The 25,992-nt window shown below is 34.9% G+C and overlaps 1 protein-coding gene across 18 annotated transcripts in view; it reads right to left on the bottom strand.

Moving 5' to 3' along the window:
• The window catches only part of ced-6 (PTB domain-containing adapter protein ced-6), a 187,384-nt gene that overhangs the window by 15,624 nt on the left and 145,768 nt on the right, over positions 1–25,992 (bottom strand). The window contains exons 1-2 of one of the 18 annotated variants that reach the window (XM_067094794.1): positions 6,766–6,846; positions 5,422–5,687 (exon numbers count right to left, since the gene is read on the bottom strand). The exons of 15 other annotated variants lie outside the window; for them this stretch is intronic. In XM_067094794.1, coding sequence (XP_066950895.1) covers positions 5,422–5,497 — 76 coding nt within the window. In that variant the 5' untranslated portion in view covers positions 5,498–5,687; positions 6,766–6,846. Of the gene's footprint in view, positions 1–5,421; positions 5,688–6,761; positions 6,847–25,992 lie in introns of those variants that run through there. 2 more of the 18 variants (XM_067094884.1, XM_067094981.1) reach the window with 2 other exon arrangements.

The following is a 25,992-nucleotide window of genomic DNA, read 5'->3' as shown; positions in this document are numbered from 1 at the left end:
ATTTCCATAAATAAAAAATAATTCAAGTTCGAATAATAATAATAATAATAATAATAATAATAATAATAATAATAATAATAATAATAATATATTTGTACTTCCGTCTATTATTTCTACTAAAAAAATCTTGTCTCACAGCGGGAAATGTGGTGTCTGAATGATGTCCGCTCGGATATGTGGGCGAAATAAACACAAAACCTCTTCGGATAATTATATAAACATAAAAACCCTTCACTTTTAATATAAATAAATATATATATATATATATATATATATATATATATTATATATATATAAATGTCACATCAAACTTATTCTGTTGCTTTCTCAGTCATCCACACTGTGATTCATTGCCCCTCTTATCATACGCCTACTGTCTGCTTCCCGTTTCGAATCATGATTTTTGGGAGGCAATTGTCATGCTGCCGCCATTTCTCTGAGATTTTATACTCCGTTATGTTGGGAACGGGTAACGTGATTATGATCCACATCGCAAAGGTAACAAAGTACTGTATGACCACTTTTGTAAGTTGAACATATTGACCGTTGAGGGAGATAGAAAGGTGCAAAAACATTCAGCAATTCTGCTTTTCCGTTAAAAAAATGTGCAATAAATTCAAAAGCATCGATATGTTAAAAGTGCAAAAAAAAAAATACTTGCAATGGAATCAAAAGCAACGATATAGTTCCTCGTTGGAAGAGTCGTTAGAGTTCTTGGCTGGCACTCTGCTAGGCCCGAGTTCGAGCCTCCGACCGGCCAATTAAGAATTAGAGGAATTTATTTCTGGTGATAGAAATTCATTTCTCGGTATAATGTGTGTTCGGATTCCAATAAGTTGTAGATCCCGTTGCTAGGTAACCAATTGGTTCTAGCCGCGTAAAATAAGTCTCAATCCTGCGGGCCAGCCCTGGGAGAGTTGTTAATCAGCTCAGTGGTCTGGTTAAACTAAAGGTATACTTAACTTAAAAGCAATGATATGCTAAAAGTGCGAAAAAATATTAATATTTCCCAAAAGAAGGCTGGCCGGTTTTGATTACTTAGCATTTTAGCACAAAAATCCACGAGATTCCTTAACGAATAACTTTCTGGATCTTTAAGGCTGAATCAAAACTTTCAAATTCCATGACAGACTTTCCTTCAAGAACTTGGACATGACTGCATTTTCTTCTACTAGAAGTTCTTTTATCTAGAACCTCAAACACCATTTTAGGATATCAAGCACTACCTGATATTGGGTGGATAATTTTTTATACATATACATTTTTCATCTCACTGAAAACACTACCTTTATCGCCATTAATATTTCATATTTCACTTTGATACATTTTCCTTGACATCTCTACAGTGACTTTCTTAAATTTTCTACGATTTCCGTCCATTTATCTGACATTATCTTTCTGGTAATCTATGCAACATTCATTAAGATATCTGTCTCAGTCTGTTTCCGCCAAGTCTCTTCTTTTCCCTCTCTGTCATTTCTCTTTACATAGATAAGAATCTTAATCTTTTTTTTCTTTGTCTAGTTCAGTCTTTTCTTATTCCTACGTTTCCTATATCATCTTTAAATAAGTTACCGCAGAATCAAAAAATGGTTTTCTAATGTATTAGAAAATCACTGACATCAACAGTTTATCCTGGATATCACAATTATTTTCTTCAGTTTCAAGAGCAAGAATGCTTAGAGGGAGAGAGAGAGAGAGAGAGAGAGAGAGAGAGAGAGAGAGAGAGAGAGAGAGAGAGAGACATGGGCAAATGCAAACTGTTAGTGAAATTTGTTCAATAACCTTCTCTAGACACGGAAGACGATTTGCACGGTCTTGCTCTTAAATACTGCTCTAATATACAAGATGTCCCTTGTTTACCCGACCATTCTGGGTCTCTTTATTAACGAACTCATCATCGGCTGCCATCATCGAGTCATAATTTGCTAAAGAAGGGAGCCAAAACAGGCGAGTCTTAAATGTCCAATCATACTGACCGGTCGCCCGGCCCTCTTCTCCTTCCTCTATTTACATACGCACACATACACATTCACATACAAACACATACATAGGCATATACAGTGTGTGTGTATATATATATATATATATATATATATATATATATATATATATATATATATATATATATATATATATATATATATATATATATATATATATATATATATATATAAATATAAACATAAACAAATAGCTACAAAACATTTGTACTGCATGTATCAGCTCTGCTTCTAGATACCACAACCCTAGGGTACTTTGTGCACTTGCGTTTATCACAATCGTATCTCGCTTATTTCTCTGGAACTGTCACAAAGCTGATACGAACCCTACTCTCTTTCTCCCTTTGCCTTATTTCTCTCATTCTTTTGACAAGCGCTCATTTTCTCTCTATCTATAGCCCCACGCACATGAGAGCTACATGCGCAATTCATACGTACAAGCAGGAATGTCACAAAGAGAGGCACGTGCTAAATTACAGCCATTTTGCTAATGCAGCAAGTTAAGCCGATTGCGCTAACTTCTCAGTTCTAGGAATAACCTTTTTAGGCACTTTACTGCATTTGCGAAAACAACCGGCTCTGAACGGGTTGGTTATTCGTCCCACTGTCAAAATAATAAGAAAATCCAACAGTAAACTAGGAAATACGATGACAAAAGGAAGTTCGCTTCAAAAGATGGCGACAGAATGCGACACATTCCTTGTCGCTACGAACTGATGAATTTACTGTCACAGGAAGCAAAGCTATCTTGTAATTAACTGCTGTACAGGAAGCCGGCCATTAGAAGGATAATTGGCGATTGAATTGGTTATTCAATTACTACAGAAACCCTCCGTACCGCCAATGATATGTAAATGGCCGTTTTCTGTAGGTTGTGCTTCTGGATTTGTAGAAAACTTTTACACCAGAGAGAGAGAGAGAGAGAGAGAGAGAGAGAGAGAGAGAGAGAGAGAGAGAGAGAGAGAGAGATTACTGACGAAAAATATTTTAAAAAAATAACCACATACAATAGCGACACAAAACTGAAATTATTGTGAACAAAGGGGAGAAAAGAGAGAGAGAGAGAGAGAGAGAGAGAGAGAGAGAGAGAGAGAGAGAGAGAGAGAATCTTAACGGGAAAGGTATTTCCAAAGAATAAGTAAGCTTTCTTTGGGGGGAGGGGAGGGCTGTTGTTTGCAAAACAAACGAAAATTAAGGCAAAGAAATTATGTTGAGAACCATAACAATTAATAACAATAATCATCTCTGGCAACTCTTCTAAAACGACCGTTTGCTATCAACAACCAAAAAAAAAAAAACAAACATCACCATCCTTGGCGAAAAATAGCCTCAATTTCACAAAACGAAAGTGTAGCACAGATCGGCCCCCGTCAGTCCCAAAGCAACCTCGACCAGTTGCTCGCAAAGCCATTCGGAATTAGCATACAAAAGGAATACGGGAAGCCCATAACTGGGAAACGAAAGCACGGTTTACGACCCACACTCTCAGAAGCCTCTCTCCAGAATTGGGGCAATGTTAGGCCACGCAATGAACGGTTTTGGGGCGTTTTAAAAAGTGTGTATAGCACCTTTTAGATATTTATATGAAGCACTTTTTATTTTTGTCGAAATTTTTATTTATTTTTAAGGCTTTTTAAAGAGTGTAGCACTTTTTAGATATTTTATGAAGTACTTTTTATTTTTGTCGAAGTTTTGGTTTAATTAATTTTTTGAAAAGGATGGAGAGACCGAAATAAAAGGACTGACCAGTCATGTGCAAGAATAGTTGACTGACCACTTTCATGAGGTGATTAAACAATCCCCTCCCCCCATTTTCTTTTATTAATCACTAAAATAAAGTCGTCAATTTACACACAAAAGTGAAAAATGTTTCACATCCACGTGCTTGATAAAAAAAAATATTAAGCAAATGCAATACTAAAGATTGTAATGTTTTTGCAGTTAGTAGTACGGTACAGTTATAAAATATATAATTAAAAAATATAATATAAGTTAGATTTCTATGAATACACTCCACCAATGGCAGCATCGACATTAGAGAAACCAACAAAATAACACTGGTGTTTCACCTGACAAATAAAATCTGCCGTTGCATTCTGCACAGTTCAAGGGATATATAAAATTCGCTTTCACAATCGGGCCATTTCAGAATATACAACGTATTGAAATTATCATTCTTTCACATAACGTCTAGAAGACAAAACAGGAGCAACTAAATTAATTACGCTTTATATCTTTCTATGCAAAAATACCATTAACCCACAGATATTACAAACTCCGGAATCTGAAAAAAATATTGAACGGATACTTAAAATAACATAAAAACAACTGCACTGAACCACCCACTGTTGTATTTCTTTTTCGCGATTCTTAATCTTTCTTTTTTTCCACCAGTCTTTGTTCCGACGCCAAATGAATGAGACACGTTCATATTATCTATTGGGAAAGCGCTGAGGTGTTAACACGACATAACTGTGAAATCGAAGGCGATGACGCACGTTCACAAGATGCTTCGTATTTGAGAGAGAGAGAGAGAGAGAGAGAGAGAGAGAGAGAGAGAGAGAGAGAGAGACGTTATATATATACATATATATATATATATATATATATATATATATATATATATATATATATATATAAAAAGGATACATACATACATGCATAAACAGACTTCTTATAAAAACATCTTTCTTTTTGTACGTTTCAGAACAACTAGTCTCATTTTCAAGGCTGCAATAAAGAATAAATATTGAGAATACATATATAAAATATACAAAAATCTCTTTAAAAAACATTTGTACATAACCATAGTTCATATATATATAGAAGGGAAGGGCGACTGGATATGAAAAGCAAGGAAGACGGTTATAGAGAGGGTGGAGAGTTTTGGGCATTCATGGTACTGTCTGTTTGATAATTAACGATTCCAGAATATAGCTCGGAAGAAGGTATATGATTTCTATTGATCGTATAATGTAATACATTTTGGCATATCCTGATATATTACTTATATGCCCGTTCGATGATACACCTTTGTGAGAATGAGTTTTGAAATGTGTTCCTCAGGGAACTTATATACATATATATACATATATATTACAGTTTGAAATATATATATACATATATATATGTATATATATATATATATATAGACAATATATATATAAATATATATATATATATATATATATATATATATGCTGTATATATAGAGAGATAGATATATATATAGATATAGAGAGAGAGGTAGAGAGAGAGAGAGAGAGAGAGAGAGAGAGAGAAATGCAAAACATACACTGTCAACATAAGTCTATACATTGAGTATACTAGCAGACAGCCCTGAAACTTACCCTTTCACCTTCCAACTCGATAAGAAATAATACAATAATAATTCATCTCAAATTCAAACCCAACTTACGTTTCTTTTCATTCCCTTGAGAAGACGAGGAATCCTTACTGGCACTTTCTTTCAGTCGCTGAGTTAGTTTCCCCATGGCGTCTGTTAAAAAATCTGTCAAGCCAAAGTCACACTATGAAGAGAAATTTTCAAACTAAACAAAGCCAAGAGGTTTGTTATCAACTTCGATTCACTCGTCACCCTAGTCACTGTTTTTCCAATTTTCGTCAATTTATCAACTCCCTTTTCTCATCTACATGGATGCCGTGCTAGGCACATTACTACTACTGTAAAGATTTATCACAAGATACATCAAAATCACGGAACAAAAAGTCTGCAATAACTTTCAAATTTCACTTTGTTTTTTCTTCGCTTTATCACATTTCAGAGCGTTCCACGTCCCGGGAAAACCACGTACACTCGTCTATTTTGTTTTTTAATGGGAATTGTTCAAAGGCTGGGATTTCAAGACGAAAGACTTCGGTCGTTGACAAAATTGCATTTAATATGATTCACTTGAAATACAGTGAAAACTGTATGCAGACATACTTATGTACATTATATATATACATATGTATATATATATATATTAGTTATATATATATATATATATAAGTACATATATATATATATATATGTATATATATATATATATATATATATATATATATATATATATATATATATACGTATGTGGACGAGTGTATCAAACCGATGAGTTTATGTAAAATCCATGAGAACTAAACAGTTATAACAAATTTTCCAGATGAGTCTGCGTGACGAACGGAAGGTCAGCGGATTCATCGAGCACTTACGGATTTGCAACACATTCTACTGATATACTTAGAAAACGAATATACATAAAAATCAAACCCATATTTTAATGAGGATGTTCTGAAGTTATCAAAATACCATTGACTTGTCCAACTCCACATTCAAAACTGCATTTTCCATGAAAGAAATTAATTAAATAAATGAACAAAATAGAATATACATATTTCAAAACCAAAACCAAAACAATTTACTGAAATTGTTCTGAACTGATCAAAATACCACTGAATAAACTCCACATTCAAAACTGCATTTTCCGTGAGTAAAAAACTAAATAAACGAATAACAAAATAAATAACGTCTCCCACATGAAAAAAAACAACGCGACAACGCCTCATTCACGTTCTCACGCCTCCCAGTTTTTTTTTTTTCTTTTCAAACTATCTTTCCCTTCCGCTTTCGACATGACGAAGCACTTCAGTCACATCTTCCTCCTTTATGAAAAAGCCTTATTAAAAAAAAACACTAATCCACGAATAAATATTAAGCGAGAAATAACGGCATTTGGTAAATAACGCTTCGGATGATACCCACGCCCTGACGACGCCGAAAGCACACTACACCTAATGTAAATTTGTCGTCCGTCTGTGGCCACCACGGGGCTAACACTACACTAAAACGCCCCCTTCCTATTCTAATGTACCCCTTTGGCCCTCTCCCTACCCCTCTCCTCGCCTCCTCCTCCTCCTCCTCCCCCCACCACTCCTACAACAAGCGAATCACCCTTCATCGTGTGCATATGTGTCTCTCCAAATTCAGCTCAAAATGTCCTATATATTAACAGAATGCTTGAAGCTGTAGGTCTTTAAACAGGTTAAAGATAAGTGCCACAGACTCAGGTCAAAATGTGTTATTTATTAATTAGTAGAATGCATGAAGCTGTAGGTCTTGAAATACGTTAAAGATAAATGCCACAGACTCAGGTCAAAATGTCCCATTTATTAATTAACAGAATGCTTGAACCTGTAGGTCTTTAAACAGGTTAAAGATAAATGTCACAGACTCAGGTCAAAATGTGTTATTTATTAATTACTAGAATGCATAAAAACTGTAGGTCTTGAAATAGGTTAAAGATAAGTGCCACAGACGCTAGTCAAAATGTCCAATTCATTAATTGATAGAATGCATAAAACTGTAGGTCTTTAATAATAAAAAATGTGCTACATATTCAGGTCAAAATATCCTTTTTAAGAATTAACAGAATGCATGAAACTGGAAGTCTTTAAATATAGTAACAATAAGGGTCAATCTTGGAAGTCTTCGTCTCTAAGATATATTTATACGTTATAATCTTACCATGGCGCGTGACAATGCTGGGAGGATTTCCTAAGAAATCATTGCTATGTCCTTATGTCCCATTCTAGCCGACCCGATAAAAAAAAAAGAGGATGGAGGGAGGGCGAGAGAGAGGGAAGCGATCTCTCTCTCTCTCTCTCTCTCTCTCTCTCATGAGATTGCAATTCGATAATTTCATGCTCATCCGATTCTTCATTAACTATTCAGCACACCGAAATTAATCATCTTCCTTCGAAGAGAGAGAGAGAGAGAGAGAGAGAGAGAGAGAGAGAGAGAGAGAGAGAGAGAGAGAGAGAGAGAGAGAGAGAGCGTCAGGGGAAAGTCCCTCAACGTGACGCTGTAATCAAACCAAGTTATAGGCGAGATAGAGATCTTAGTTTTAATGACCAAACTATAAAACAGAACGGGAATTATTTAAAGCTCCCTCGTTAAGAACACAATACGACGTCCAATACCAACTCATTTAATCAGATCAGCATCTACGATAACACAGCTCCTTTACCAACTTTCACATTCACCCTTTTTTAGTCGTTATTGCAAGTTAAAAGACTTGTAGTGGCGGACATTTTGGGGTTGAAGTCTAATCATATAGCAGCTTGGTTTCCTTAAAAGTTCTTTTTTTTTTTTAATCATGAAGAATCTCTTAAAAGATATTCATTATCATAATTAAAATACTAGTATTATAATCTATACATTCAACAGTACATAACTAACACCTGAGTAGAATATATTTTAACATTAATACAATTCCCTGTTCAAACAGAACGTCTAGAATTGTACTAAATCAAATTTGAAATACAGAGAAAAAAAAAGTGCTGCGTAATGCACAGTTATTATCATCATCATTCCAATTTTCTCTGCGGAACAAGTTAGTAAAACCATTAACCCGAGCAGCTAAAAATAAAATAAACAAACCAACACCGATATTAAAGATGAAAAACAGCGCACACAATCGCACAAAATACAACGCCATTTCGAAAAGCGTTCGGACATAAATCAAAAGATAAGAAGCGACGCAACAAAACATCGCTGACACACATAAGAGAGAAGAGAGAGAGAGAGAGAGAGAGAGAGAGAGAGAGAGAGAGAGAGAGAGAATGCCAAAAAGGGGGCGGAACTCGAGTCGTAGTAATGCATATCCTATGCGTGGCTTCACGCCCTTCTCACCCTTAATGCCGAAGGACGGAAGGGCGAGATTTGATCGCACAGCGACGGCATGCTGTGTAAAGCAGTCCTAGCAGGTTAAATTACTAATGCGTTCTGAAGCTTACGCCGTCGTGTTTTGTCTTCCTTTACTTTTCCGAGAGAATGTTTTTTCATTGGAAACAATGGGAGCTGACAGTTGATCAGTGGACTGTGAAACAAAATTAAAATTAGGTTTGAAAATGCCTGAATTCAATACTTTAATCCAATAACCAAAGTCTCAGTCGAATGGAAAGTTAATACCCAACAAGCATCATCGTCATCACGGACAAATATCTATGCCCTTCTACGGAGGAAACAGATCAAGCACTCTTGTAACACCTACTTTAGAAACTTATCTTAATCTAAACAAAGAACACCATTCAAGCCTTCTGCTTACTTTCCATCCACTCCCTTTGGTCTCTGTAGCTGTCCAGCCTCTTCAACTTTACATTGCTTCAATTTTCATATTTCATTCTAAAGCAATTTACTTTGGGCGAACCTTACGATAGAGAAAAACGACTCGCAAGTGTTTAAATTATTCTATAATAAACATGAAAATGCAAATAGTGTAGTCATTTGATATAACAGAAATTTAACGCATTTCCATGCAGTATGAGGATGTTATTATTTTTCCAAACCTTCCTCCATAATAATCAAGTATCGTTACTTATATATTCCATGTTTGGTGACGAATAAATCTACGTGTAATCTCTCACCTCTCAGGAGGTCGGTCTGTAACTTCCTACATGGGCTAATTAGACCCCGCCCCTACCATTTTTATTGCTTTCTCTCCATGTATACCTTTAACTCCATAATTAAGACATACTAAGGACCCAAATTTGCCCGTCCTATGGGACTTTATATCAATTTCAGCATATACAATAACTTTCACTAAACAATGCATTTTCAGAGCTACCGCAATGTCAATTTGTGATATATTTTAATCATTTGTAAAAGATTTCTACCAGTTAGAGCCTTCAAGACATTAAACAGTATAAATATATAAATGTACGTTTACCAAAATTAAAAATGAATTTTAAGCAGGGTAGACGACCTCAGTTCTTGAGAAGCCAATTCAAGACATACAAGCCATCCGATCACTAAAAAATAATTTTTTTTTTTATCCAAATATCCTACTGGACCTTCACCCACCCCTCCTGCAGGACTATACTGCATCCCCCCAGTTAGAGGATATAATAAAAAGCATGAGTCACACAAGCAGATTCCATTGCTGATAAAATGTCTTAATATAGGCAATGAACGCAGCAGAGGTGCCGTCAGCAACTCCGCCAGTGCACCTGCTGTTGCCGTTGCTTCTGGTGCTGTTGTTGCTGTTGCTGGTGCTCCTTGCCCTGGCCAAAAGGGCAATGGCACCATAAGCAATAGACGGAGGCGAAGAGGATGGAATTAGTGTACGCAACGAGTCCGTCAGTCAGTCAGTCAGTCACTCTCTCTCTCTCTCTCTCTCTCTACCCATATATATATATTTATACTGTATACTACTGTATACATATAAACTGTGTCAGTATATAAGGGGTATTAAATTAGTGACGTTATCTATTTAGATATATTTCTGTTATTCACTGGCAATGACTATTATTGTTTCGCTTTGTTCGGGAGCCAACTCTTATTAGGGGAAAACGGCTTAATGTGAACGATGTGTATGTATGTATGTATGTATGTATGTATGTATGTATGTATATATATAAATAAATATATATAAATATACACACACACACACACACATATATATATATATAGTATATATATCACACATTCAGGTGAAAAAATAAGAAATGGGTGTAGGTCCTGACCGGTTTCGACTTTATTTCCAAGCCATTGACGAAGGACTGATACAGAGTGTGAGAAGTCACAAATATATATACTACAAGAACAGTAACGAACATACACAACCGTTAGAGGCTCCATATACCCACTCTGGCCGGTGTCGAGGTAGGAGTGGCCTTAAAAACTCATTTGGCTAAAAATCACAATAGACTCTCAGGGACATTGCTGATCAGACCATACCCACCTCAGATCCACACCTGACAGGTGTCATGGAGGCGGAGTTTGGAAACTCATTAACCTTACTACCCTCGTATGTTTACAAATATGATAATCTATTTTCATATATACTACTGCCTACCTTAAAGTTTAAACAATTTACAAATTTCTTTTGATATTAAAAAGGATCAAGTTTATACATCCCTTGACTATATTCATATTATATTGTAACTTTCTTTTATGAAGCTAGATTCAATGATGTTCCTCTCCAGTGCATTATTAGAATATACAATCCTTTTTGCTTCCCAGTTGATAGCATGATTGTTCTCACTAACATGTACAAATATACCACTGTTCCCTTGTGCATATCTCACACATTTCTTATGTTGTTCAATTCTTTTTCCAGTGCTTTCCCGGTTTGGCCAATATAAAAGTTGTCACAAGACTTACACGGAATTTTATATACACACCCTTTAATATTGTCTATAAGGGGTAAAATGAGGATATCTTTCATACTAATTATAAGTGAACAAGCAAATTTTTTGTGTTGTAAGGTTCTTTCTGGTTTGATATAAAGTCTTTTGCCGCTTCATATATTTAATACACTATCAGGATATTTTTGCCTGCATTCCTAATCTTATCTATTTCATCATCAATATATATACCCCGTAATGCTCTTAAAAACATAGATTTTTTTAACCTTATTGCTTTGTCCAGAATAGAAATGCACATAGGAAGAAATATATACACACATATAAAACCACTATATATTTCTTCCTATGTGCATATTCTGGATATCTATAAGAGCATACGGGTATGTATACCTATGATGAAATATAAGATTAGGAATGCATTGATATCCTGATAGTTAATATGAAGATTTGTAAAAAAGAAAGAACCTCAACACAAAAAAATTTGCTTGTTCTGCCTTAATAAAGTAAAAGATATCCCTGAAATTATAAAATGAAAATGTACTTATCAAGAACAAACCTTGGAAAAAGAATTGAACAACATAAGAAATGAGATATGCACAAGGGAACAGTGGTATATTTGTACATGTTAGTGAGAACAATCATGCTATCAACTGGGAAGCAAAAAGGATTGTATATTCTAATAATGCACTGAAAGGAACATCATTGAATCTAGCTTCATAAAAGAAAGTTAATTATCAGTCAAGGGATGTATAAACTTGATCCTTTAATATCAAAAGAAATTTGTAAATTGTTTAAACTTTAAGGTATATATCAGCAAAACACAGGAAGAAGGTTAATTTTCCAAACTCCGCCTCCATGACACCTTGTGGATCTGAATGGTCTGTTTATCAGCAGATGTCCCCTGAGAGTCTATTGTGATTTTTAGCAAATGAGTTTTTTGGGTATAACGGTTGTGTATGTTCGTTAGTATTCTTGTAGTATTAATTTGTGACTTCTCAATCAGTCCTAATGGCTTGGAAATAAAGTCGAAACCGGTCAGGACCTACACCCTGTTTCTTATTTTTCACCTGTAACAATGTGTGATAAATGAATCACGTTCATATATATATATATTATAAAAAAATCCCTTTAATGAAGTAAAAACTGAAATTATAAAAGCAAAACCTTCATGAATCTTAAGTATACCTAAATGAATTCATATGCATCATCAGCAATTTTAATTGCTTAAATGCTCGCAACCCATTAACCTATTCTTGAACCAAACGAATACAGGAACAACTATGGAGTAGCAAAGGAATCTTCGTTCAACAGATTGAAGAAGAAGAAGAACAACAACAACAACAACAGAACAACTAAACAACTACAAGCACCGTTCGAAAGCTGTAATGATTATCTGGGTCGTGTGGGCGTTTTCACGGGTTCTACGTTCAAAGATATTTTTTGTAGTCTACCCTACCCCTTCATTTTCAACTCTTAGAGACTTTGTAGCACTTTATAATACACATTTAGGTTCTGATACACGGGGAGATCCAGTAACAAAGGAATTATCCTTACAATCATTGCGTCCCTCGTTTTTAAGCTTCTCGCATTTTTGCGTTATTTTCTAAGGGAAATTATTGATAATATGACAGCCGAAAGGTTAGTAGTACATTATAATGCATATTTGGGTTCTGATCCTTACAGTTGTTACGTCCCTCGTTTTTAAGCTTCTCGCATTTTTAAATTATTTTCTAAGGGAAATTATTAATAAAATGACAGTAAAAAGGTTTCTGTACTTTCATAAAACGACGGCATAGCAGTAGGTTTGCTTGCTTTAAAATGCAACATTAACTTGTCAACCGACCTTACGGGTAGGTCCTTTTGTAATTTTCCTTATTATTTTCATTTTTTTATCTATCATTTCTATTTCTTCTAGTTCAAGATTTAGAACAGCACCCAATTTTTGGTTTAGCCATATAACAATAACTATTTGTTTATTTTCCTTTTATATATTTATTTTTCGTGTCTGATGAAATTGAATTTCCTCAGTTTCTTCTGCTTTCATCCTCTGTCTGTCCGAAAAACATATTTTTGCAATCTTACCATTGACTGTAGGACTGCATATTCCGTCTCGCCTGTCAATTATCGCGAGTATAATTATGTACTGAACTGTTTAGTTTGTCTAATCTGTCCATTATCGCAAGTATAATTATGTACCAAAACTGTCTAAGAGGGGCACTATTCAAGCCACTTTGCACCAATTACCATCTCCGCCACAATAATAATAATAATAATAATGAAAAACCAACAATCCCTCATAAGAATGAACCATGTTTTCCATGAAAACAACCTTCTTTGAAGTTACAAATGAGAGAGAGAGAGAGAGAGAGAGAGAGAGAGAGAGAGAGAGAGAGAGAGAGAGAGAGAGAGAGAGAGAGAGAGAGATTTAGATGGGTATACAGGCTCTCATCCCATCCCTTAGTTTAAGTAGATCAAGAGGACAGCTGCACTAAGCACTTATGAACTGACTGTGACCCATTCCCCCTTCCCCCTCCCCAGGATCCCTAAACCTGCGTGGATGAGGCTTCTTCTCATCATGGTCTGCCATAAGGAGAAAAAGATTGATTGATTGACCTAATACTGGGAACTGCCGTCAAAACAATTAAGGTCATCTGTCCCTAAAATACAGATAACTCTTGCTATGAACTTACATTATTGATACTGCACACATTATATATCTCATAAACAAAACACTGCAAATTATCTCAACTCAAAATTATGATAATCACTCCATGAAAAGCAGGTCACAATAAATGTATAAAAAACTTTTAACAAGAGAAAACTCAGTAATTTATAAAGAATGCCAGTTTCACAGACAAACTGTATATACCAGTTTGCTAAATGCACCTTCCTTCTTAAGTATCCTTATCCCCAAAAACCCTCAGAAGAGAAGAAATGAGGACATGGAGGAGAAGGAGGGGTGGAGTAGGAAAAAAAGGAGAAATGAAGGAAGGGAGGAGTATTATCATTATTAGCATTATCCCCATCCACGCCCTACGTTTGTCACGGGAGACAATGGCTAAAATAAAAGTACATAACACGAAAAACAAAGCTGAAACACGGTAAGCAAAAGCAAAGGCAACACGGGGAGGAGCAATGACCCTTGATAGGACAGTGTTTTAAACAATACTTACTTAGTTAAGAAAGAAGTCTTCATGCAAAAGACAAGAGTATCGTATTAACCAATGTCAGATAAATAAGAAACGCAAATATCCTTATATACCCTGACCTGGTTTCCCAGTCGTGGCATTTGCACAAAAAAAAAAATGGGAAATAGGTCATTCAAGAGGGGCAAGCACATAATGCAACATATACACATCGCACTTATGCTTGTGACTAAAAAGCCTTGAATCCAAATTGATCTTCACTTAAATCCAGAGTGTCATGAGGTCGAGAAGTTAAGAGGTCACTCTGCCTATTACAAATACAACATACATATATATATATATATATATATATATATATATATATATATATATATATATATATATATATATATATAAATATATTACAAATACACACACACACACACACACACACACACACACACATATATATATATATATATATATATATATATAGTAAAAATGGACAGTAGACTAACCAACACATACACACACACACTATATATATATATAACTGGGAAAAGATTCTGGAAGGCAGGTACGACCAGCAACAGTTCACAATGAGACCTGAGACGCCAACAACCGAGAGGTGAGTGAAAGCGGAGTGGGATACGAATCCAGGGGGATACCAGATTCGATTTCATTTGATATGAAGCGTTTCAAAGTCTTGGTAATATACTGCATTTTATAAATTAATTTATATATATACTGCATATATGTATCCATACATGCATGAGTGCATATAAATACATACATCATACATATGTATATATAAATATATATTATATACATAATACATACCTTGTATTGTATAATATTATAGATTAAGAGTCCACAATAATAATGAAAACATTTCGCGTGAAAACTTTCCTTGTCTTTCTTCATGATAAGAAGAACTTCAAACAGATCAAGCACCGAGTGATGGTTCATAAATGATACTCAGACTTAAACTCTGTACCATGGAGTGACGACCACAGGCGGGAGAGAGTGTGTGTACTCCAGGTACTTTCTCAGTCCTGCACCAAAACAGATACCCACCATTTAAAAGGAGGAGGAGGAGGAGATATACATACATACACAATACATGCATATACACACATATTATAAATAAATAAATAAATATATATATATGTATATATATATATATAATCAACAAGTGAGCCGATGTGAATTATTTATATATATATATATATATATATATATATATATATATATATATATATATATATATATATATATATATATATACTGCATATATATATATATATATATATATATATATATATATATATATATATATATATATATATATATATATATATACATACACACACATATTATATATATATATATATATATATATATATATATATATATATATATATATATATATATAAAACTAGGACCTGATAACCTTACAGGTACGTCGTTACGTCACAAGTGCCGTTTAGACTTAATTTAGCCTTAGTTCCCAGGGGACGGTGACTAGTGAGGCGGGCAGCCCTACCTCGGCCATTGTAAGAACTGCAAGGATAAATTAAAAGTGAAAAGAATGACTGAGCGAATATAATGGTTGTCTTATGCAATTACAATTGAAGAACATTACATAACGCATATTCAGATTTCATGTTTTCCTTGTGGCTTGGATAACAGAAATGAGCAATACCGATAGTCTCCATTAAGGAAGGATAATAATAAGCCATAATAATAATAATAATAATAATAATAATAATAATAATAATGTGATAAACAAACAGCTTTGTAACACAAGCCTCAGGAATGAACTAAGATGCAGAAAATGAAAGTGCAAGAAAATAACAAAACATGGCGTACTCCAATAAATCTAGAACTGGCACCAGCACAAAAATACAGAGAAGGGCTTTTCACTTTACATTAATTTTGTTACAATAAGCTGGCCCTTGGGGTGCACGGGCTCTTGCTCGTAAGACAAGAAAGGGACAAAGAGCAAAAGAATAAGCTGTCGGATACCTCCCGCAAACAAACAAAGCAAAGATGCTTAAACAAGGTTCTACTTTACATAAACATATGAAGGAGAAAACTAGACCAATGTGAGAACAATGAAATAGATAAGAGAAATGCAGAGACTGACAAAAAATTACACAACGACAAAAGAAAAAGACCACAAGAAAACATTAGGAAAGAAAGAAAACTAAAAATTCGGAAAGAAAGCAAGCTAAAAGAAAACATTAAGAAAGAAAACTATAAGACAACATTTGGAAAGAAAAGCAACTAAAGAAAACTAAAAGAAAACATCAGGAAAGACAGGAAGCTCAAAGAAAACATTAGGAAAGAAAGAAAACTAAAAGAAAACATTAGGAAAGACAGGAAGCTCAAAGAAAACATTAGGAAAGAAAGAAAACTAAAAGAAAACATTAGGAAAGACAGGAAGCTCAAAGAAAACATTAGGAAAGAAAGAAAACTAAAAGAAAACATTAGGAAAGACAGGAAGCTCAAAGAAACATTAGGAAAGAAAAAAACTAAAAGAAAACATTAGGAAAGAAAGAAAACTAAAAGAAAACATCAGGAAAGACAGGAAGCTCAAAGAAAACATTAGGAAAGAAAGAAAACTAAAAGAAAAACATTAGGAAAGACAGGAAGCTCAAAGAAAACATTAGGAAAGAAAGAAACTAAAAGAAACATTAGGAAAGACAGGAAGCTCGAAAACATTAGGAAGAAAGAAAACTAAAAGAAAACATCAGGAAAGACAGGAAGCTCAAAGAAAACATTAGGAAAGAAAGAAAACTAAAAGAAAACACGAAGAAAGATCAGCGAGAACGGAACCCTTCAATAGAAAGTGGAGGAGATTTGCCACACGCAATGCCTAACTGACAGTATGTGAGGTGTACCAGGTACGAGAGAGAGAGAGAGAGAGAGAGAGAGAGAGAGAGAGAGAGAGAGAGAGAGAGAGAGAGTCAATATCTTACATACGGAAGCACCGGAAAGCGTAATTGTTCTTTGTAAGTGAAAGTATGATATGAAGTCAGAATATATTCAGTCATATTTTTATTTGTTACTAAGCCCTTTCGAACTATACCATAGAAGAGAGAGCTTCTAGTGAAGGATTCCACCTCCAGCATTAATTCGCCGAGGCTCTCTGAGGTTTTTCTAGTTATAATAAATATTTTCACGCATTTTTACCACTTTTATTCCTCTATCTTTCTTTCCACTGTAACCCACAACAATCGACTAACAACCAGGCAATAATCAAGTAACATACCAGTCTACAGGAGGAATTTGTTAGCAATGCCGCTGACTGACTTTCCGTAAATCTGGCGTTGCAATCTTTATGGTCACCGCCGCTGGCCAGCCCTGACTGATGCTACGCTAGATTGTGTACAGCTAGTTATATGCTACGTAATGCTAAAATACCTTAATAATTTTTGAACATTTTTTTTCCATTTTGTAACTCAAACAAGATCACATAAATAAAGGTTGCTCAAATGTAACACTGAAATATAACCATAGTCATACAAATTAACTATATATATATATATATATATATATATATATATATATATATATATATATATATATATTATATATATATATATATATATATATATATAATATATTTATTTATATGTATAAAAATGGGAAAAAGCACGTTAAAACGAAGATATATATATAGTTAATATATATATATATATATATATATATATATATATATATATATATATATATATATATATATATATATATATATATATATATATATATATATAAGCGAATACCTACTGAAGATACGTGCATCAGCTGTAATTTTTAAGCACACACACACCACACACACACACACATATATATATATATATATATATATATATATATATATATATATATGTATTCGTATGACTCGGACAAACAAACAGCCTTTTAAAATATATCCCCAAAGACCGCAATGCGTCGGAACAAAAAAGAAGAAGAAAAAGAAACAGAAGAAAATATCACCGGCAAAAACTAACAGCGCCAACACCAGCCGAAACACAACGGTTCATTGGTCTGCGAATGGAGATTTAAAACACCACACGCACACAAAGGACCGTTAAAAGCTATTTTCACCGATATCCCGACGAGACCTGAGCAACTAAGATGTAGGATTTAGAGATGGCGCGATTCGCTTTCTTTAAATTTCTATTTGAACTTTGGAACTTAGTTTAGTAGCCGAAGAAGGTATTCTTAATGAATAAGCCATCATTCTGTACATCTAGATATAAAATCAGTTTGGTCGCATAAAATATATTATAGAATAAATATATGATGTGAAATACAGCAGCGATATTTTATCTTGTTTCCGTACGAAATTGACAATATGTAAAAAATATACAATTGTGTGAAATACACTTCTATACAAGTACATTATACTGCCATGTGTCTGCCATTCACTATATATATATATATATATATATATATATATATATATATATATATATATATATATAAATATATAAACTTAACTACACACATTATATATATATATATATATATATATATATATATATATATATATATATATTATATATATATGTATGTATTTATGTGTGGCGTCTGACGGAGAGACAATCTTGACACTCTCACACACACACATCATGTACAAATATAAAACCTGTTTTCTGCAAAAATGGGTCTTCAAACAAGACCAAAGGCCAAGGAGAATGAACATATAAAAGTAGCGATTTCCGTGCAAAAACCTTCCATTTTTTTTCTCTCTATTTTTTCTCTTTTTTTTCAAGGTATGTCTTGCTCGAGTCAAGGTCGTCCGGGGGCAAGGATAGGGACAAGGTCTTTTAACGGGGGAGTGCTTCAAGGTGGATGGAGTGGGACTCAAGGACAAAAAAAATTATTAAAAAACCAGACAATATTATTATTATTATTATAATTATTATTCAAGTTAATTGCCCCTGTAGGTTTGCTCCCTATGAATAGGGGGTTATCTTTTGAGTAATAATAAATAATAATAATAATAATAATAATAATAATAATAATAATAATAATACTGTTATTATTCTTATCACTATTATTATTATTATATTAATATTATTGTATGCAACAAGCCCAAAAGACCATTAATTTCCGAGAAGAGTTTCCGAAGACAGAAATATATGTGGCCAAAATGAAAGTGAAATGATTGATTAGCCTACGTGATCTGGCGTTACATATTACGAAAATACCAAGAAAAAAATAGAAACCGTACGATTAAACCAGCAAAAAATAAACATAGGTAAACATAAACAACAATGTTACTATAAAAACATTATCACATACCAAAGATTGTTTTTTTTTTTTTTTTTTTTTAGCTGATAAGTAAGATGGGTGAAAGAAGGATAAAGGCAGTTAGCTAGCTAACCATGGTAGGGAATAGTTTAGAAAGTTGAGTATTAGTAAGAGTAATGTACAGTGCGGTTCGGCCATAATTTTATTTAGATAAAGGTACAATTTTTCTTACTATGGCCTTAATATTAACATATTACAAAAATGATTTTGGACTGCACACAAAGACTGTAAAAACATAAACCTTCCCTCTGAGGAATAAAAGTAAATGTAAAATTCGCGCTGGCCTTGGACAAGACATAAACACCAATAAAAGTTTCACCGGCTGCGCGAAAATAGAGAAAATGAGCATTTACGGCCCAGCATTGCTACTTTGTATCTACTGCACTGTACTTGCCTTGAAAAGAATTTGAGGGGATGTTCTTAAAGTGTAGTTTTATACATAATTTTCTACTCTGAATTTTCGGAAGAGCATTAGAGTTTGCATGTAAACGTGAACCTACACTAAGGGAAAACGTTTCCTACTAATAATAATAATAATAATAATAATAATAATAATAATAATAATAATAATAAATTTCTTTGTTTAGAACGATATATATACTTTAATCACCATATCATTATGGAAAAAAATAAAATAAAAATGAACTTACTTTGGATTCTCTCTCTCTAGACGTTGAACGATATATATATATATATATATATATATATATATATATATATATATATATATATATATATATATATATATATATATATAATATAACATACACGAAAGGAAAGAGAAATATATATAAATGTAACTCTCACTATTAATACTGTACAGTATACTGTTCTAAAAATATACCCTAATGACAACAAAAACGACTCCTGGGGGTTCTGCATTTCAAATACCTACTACCGAATCCATCCAGATGCGTCTACCGAACTGGAAATATTTGGTTTTCGGCAAATGTGACGTTCGGTTTGGTCGACTGAATCGCGTGTAGCTTTGGCTAGACTGTAGCTTGTTTGTTTTGCTTCCAATGCGTATTGTAGCTTTCGCCGACACGTTGCCGTACGTAACAGTGTTTGTTTCATGCAAACCGCGACGTATGTGCTTTTACCGAGTGTACATTTTTTTTTTTTTTGTCCAAAGGTTTGTTTTATGCTTGCGACCTGCGACACGGTGCTTGTCGCGAGCTGAAAGAAAACGACGCGTTTCGATGGCATGCGGTTACCGAGACGCTCCGGGCACGCATGCGCAAAAGGGAGACGGCGATAAACATTGCTTTCTTGCGTGCGTGTGTGCGTGTTTGCTTGCGTGAGTTCTCGCCGGTACGTTCTGCACTGCGTGTCTGGGCGTGACGTTTATCAAGTGCTGATCACGAAGAGATAGGAACCGACAACCGGACGGAAGTTATTCTTCTGCGTTTTCCATTTTCGTTCTCGACTTTCTCACGGGTTTCCTCGTGTTTCTTGCTGTTTTGCATCTTCCTGGTGTTAATTCATCGCCGTCGCTTCCGTTTTCTTCATCTCTGTTTCTCCTGTGGGGTTTGGGTTCGTGTGGGAAATGGATCTAGAAGTGCTTGCCTCGGTATTTTCTTGTGAAGGGAAATTTTTCTGTTCTGATTTTAGTAAATACTGGAACTCGAATAAGGGTGTACATATATCTATCTATCTATCTTTCTATTTATCTATCTATCTATCTATCTATCTATCTATCTATATACATATAATGTATATATATATATATATATATATATATATATATATATATATAATATAATTTATATACAAATATAATATATATATATAGATATATATATATATATATATATATATATATATGTGTGTATGTGTGTGTGTGTGTGTGTGTGTGTGTGTGTGTGTGTAACACCAGAAATGGAAAGTGAAGCAGCAAAAACAGCCAAGGCTCATTAAATAATTAAATCATGAGAGACTGTACCCAATTTATGTCATTCGAAAAGACAGTTTCCCACAGAAAGCGCTATCACTTCTCCCCTTCCAAAATAGGCGTCATTAGAATACTAGCCCAAAATTAGTGTACAAATTCCGACCAATAACTCTCTCTCTCTCTCTTTCCGGTACTAGTACGTTTATCGTGCATTAGTATTCAATCACGTACAGAACGTCCCCCTCGCCTTCAATATGGCCTCATGCCTCAGTGTCAAAAGGAAGTATAGTTTGTGTGTGTGTGTGTGCCTTTCTTGTCGATATGAATGGCCAACAGTTATTACGAATTTTATATTCTACACATCGTCATAGTTTCCTGATGGAACAACCTCAGAATTTCTCTCTCTCCCTCAACGCCAGTTTTTTAATATACAAATATTTCTCTCTCTCCATTTCTCTCTCTCTCTCTCTCTCAGACCCTAGTGATGCAACGCCAGTTTTTAATATACAAACATTTCTCTCTCTCTCTCTCTCTCGCCTCTCTCTTCTCTACTCTCTCTCTCTCTCTCTCTCTCTCTCAGACCCTAGTGGTGGCCACCTTTTTAATATACAAACATTTCTCTCTCTCTCTCAGACCCTAGTGGTGCAACGCCACCTTTTTAATATACAAACATTTCCTCTCTCTCTCTCTCTCTCTCTCTCTCTCTCTCTCTCTCTCTCAGACCCTAGTGGTGCAACGCCAGTTTTTTAATATACAAACATTTCTCTCTCTCTCTCTCTCTCTCTCTCTCTCTCTCTCTCTCTCTCAGACCCTAGTGGTGCAACGCCAGTTCTTTAATATACAAACATTTCTCTCTCTCTCTCTCAAACCCTAGTGGTGCAACGCCAGCTTTTTAATATACAAACATTTCCTCTCTTTCTCTCTCTCTCTCTCTCTCTCTCTCTCTGTCTGTCTGTCTGTCTGTCTGTGTGTGTGTCTCTCTCTCAGACCCTAGTGGTGCAACGCCACTTTTTTTAATACACAAACATTTCCTCTATCTCCATTTCACTCTAAATAGCAAGCAAAAGGAATAAAAGAAATGCCACCATAGTTGAAACAATGCGTCCACGGGACGGTTGACGCTTCCTTTACAGTACAGCATGAAGGCAGCTCAAGAAAAAGAAAGTGACTAAGATCTCCACTTTCGAATACAGTGTTCCACAACTCCGAAGCTACATCTAATTTGTCTTTTTCGTTGTGACTTATTACAACGCATTTTTTTAATAACACTGGCCGCTGCAACTGGCAGCAGGATGATCCATTGTATAAAAAATACAACAGCATAATGATAAAAAATAACTACAATGTGGACACTTCATGTCAAATTTCAATGCTGCTCGCTCTTCAAATTAATAAAACCTATTATACCAGGAATTAGAAGCAAAGAATACGGTGTAGTCGCATACTTTTTATATACGTCAATAATAATTTGAAAACTATAATTTCAACTCGAAATCATAAAGTGTACATCAATTAATTAGAAACTCAACTGATTTCCAGTACTCTTCCAACACTGCATAACAACTAATCTGTACAGCAATTTCCACAGAACGACGCCGAGGTTTATAATAAAAAATAATAACACTGGAGACATCAATGCACGCACAAAACTTGGACAAGGTCATTAAAGTGCAAGCAGACGTACCCAAAAGCACTCTCTCTCTCTCTCTCTCTCTCTCTCTCTCTCTCTCTCTCTCTCTCTCTCTCTCTCTCTCTCTCCAATATTTTTGCCCGAGCCTCGAAACGTGAAACCCATTTGCGTGACCTATTCTCCTGCGCGCAGCTAGGGTCGTCACCTTCCAAAACTCCCTTTCTGCTTTCTCGTAGCTCTTCCTGAGGGTAAGGTGAAGGCAAAGGCGAGGGGAAGGGGACGGGGAAGGAGGAAGGGGGTTCGAAGGGCGGGCCTTTCCCCCTCCAACTTACAGTATATCGGGTCCAACTGCCAAAAGTGGCCACCCGTCCCCCACGTCTATAAGCTCATGTCCATGGCATGAGCGCATGATGTCGTTTGCGGTAAAGCGTGTCACTATGCAGGTGAGACAGCAAAACACTCTCTCTATCGTTCTTTCTCTCTCCTGTATTTGTATGTATGCATCATGTATGCATGCACAGTATATATATATATATATATATATATATATATATATATATATATATATATATATATATATATATATATATATATATATACTCTGTATATAACCTTGATCTTCATTGCTGAGATACGAACAGATATATTTGATTATTAATTTTTTTACTGTTACTTTTCCAGAGTTTTTCCTCGGCTCAGTTATATATTAGGTTATAGTAAACTGCTTATACAATGACATCCGTGATACCTATAAAATACTAATTCCATTACTATATTCTGGCCTTTGCACCTCGTTAAGGTCGAAGAACATACTTCGGGTGAAAGGAAAATTCAACTGATGAACGAGAGCTATTAAATAATTTCCACTTTATAAGTAAAGCCAGGGTGAGGTTTATCCTTATCACGCCATTATCTTTCAAATTCGTGCTTACGCCTTCATTACAAAAGCCCACAACTATCTGAAAATCCGGATCGTGTATTATTATACTACGAGCTTGATGGTGCGCGCTACGCTGGGTTGGAACCCGGCGCTGCCCGTCATGTCTCCACGACCTTCCCGATCCCCTACCAACCCCGCCCCAAACCCGGGGGGAGGGGGGGCAAACAGGTTTGCAGGAGGAGGGTGGATGTATCATGTCTCTCCTACCCTCCCGGTCCCCTATCTACCACGCCCCCACCCGGGGCGGACAAACAAGAAAGATCCACTCGGATTTTAGTGTAATTGATTACAATCGTCATTTAACAGAGTGAAAATCAAACAGAGGAATTTTATCAATTTGGGGAGTATACTGAACGCTAAGTAATTAAAACTGTCTCAGTCAAATAAAACTCGACGGAAAGAGCTAAGTCGACTGCCGAAAGCCTTCCTTGGTTTAAAATTAGACATAATACAAACTACCAAGTTTATTCATTCACAGGGCATTGATGAATATACGACGACACAGCCTGAATAGCTGATTCTTTACCCTGGTTCAGAATGTCAACACGTTCTTAGGGAACAAGCAAAAGAGGTCACACAATTCTCACAAGTTCAAGAGACGACGTGTAAAAGAAAGAAGATTTTTCATTATTTTTGAATGGAAAAAAAAAACAAGAAAATGAATGTGAACATAAAACCATAAATATTTAGACATTTACAACAGCAGCTCAGAAATAAGTAAAGAAAATGGTACTACCTTGATTCCACTGGTGAGAGCTATTCATTACGCAAAGTCGTAAATAATGAAAACAGTAAATCTGGGATTAAAACTGCTTCTTGCTTAGACGAATAAGAAAAGGATACAGGTTTCCTTTTAAAATAATCCAGTTTAATGACTTTTTTGTGATAGGATGCTCTCTCTCTCTCTCTCTCTCTCTCTCTCTCTCTCTCTCTCTCTCTCTCTCGAGAGAGAGAGAGAGAGAGAGAGAGAGAGAGAGAGAGAGAGAGAGAGAGAGAGAGAGAGAGAGAGAGAGAGAGAGAGAGAGAGAGAGAGGGCTTTCTGACAAAATCACTGCATGGCACTCTAAACATACCTGGGCGACTGAAACGTCGGTATGTACGAGGCAAGTATTTCAGCCCAGAGGGAACAGCTGTTTTAAATTCATGGCATCAGTCTGGGTTTGGACATGCAATTTACACATGAGGATAAGCGGATAAAACCTTGAGGAATTCGAAGGATTCCAGCCCATTTATTCTGCGAGCTTTCAGGCGCAGGACCTTGAGCCGAACATACTTGAAGGATTGGGGGAACGTGTTAAAAAAACAATTTCCAGGGGCTAATGTACTGTATATATACCCACGTACACCATACATAAGCTATATGTATACATAGGTAAATATGTATGTATGTATGTATGTATGTATATGTAAAATTTTATATATATATATATATATATATATATATATATATATATATATATATATATATATATATATATATATAAAAGACAAACGTACAATTTGTCTTTAGCCGCTGACGTCAAAATGCAAAACAGGACATCTGCATGGTGGTCAAAACCGGCATGCATGGTCTCACATGACGCTTGAGGAAGAACAATTATAGATCACCACAGAGACAGTGTCAGAATTCACGAATAAAACAGAACGGTGGCGACAGAAATGATCCTTAAAGACATCCTTTTAAAGTATATGGGATTCAGAACCTTGAGGGAATTTTTAAAATTAGCACATAAACATGTCATATACATTCATACTTATATACATACATATATATATACGCACAGACACGTATATATACTGTATATATACATGTGTGCATATATACTGTCTGTGTATATGCACACACACATATACACGCAGTATATATGCACACATATATGTATATATATATATTTATATTTATATATTTATACACACTATATATA

This window comes from Macrobrachium rosenbergii, chromosome 1 (genome assembly GCF_040412425.1).
Source record: "Macrobrachium rosenbergii isolate ZJJX-2024 chromosome 1, ASM4041242v1, whole genome shotgun sequence".
In the NCBI taxonomy this organism is placed as follows: Eukaryota; Metazoa; Arthropoda; class Malacostraca; order Decapoda; family Palaemonidae; genus Macrobrachium; species Macrobrachium rosenbergii.
This window is presented reverse-complemented; position numbering and strand designations above follow the sequence as displayed.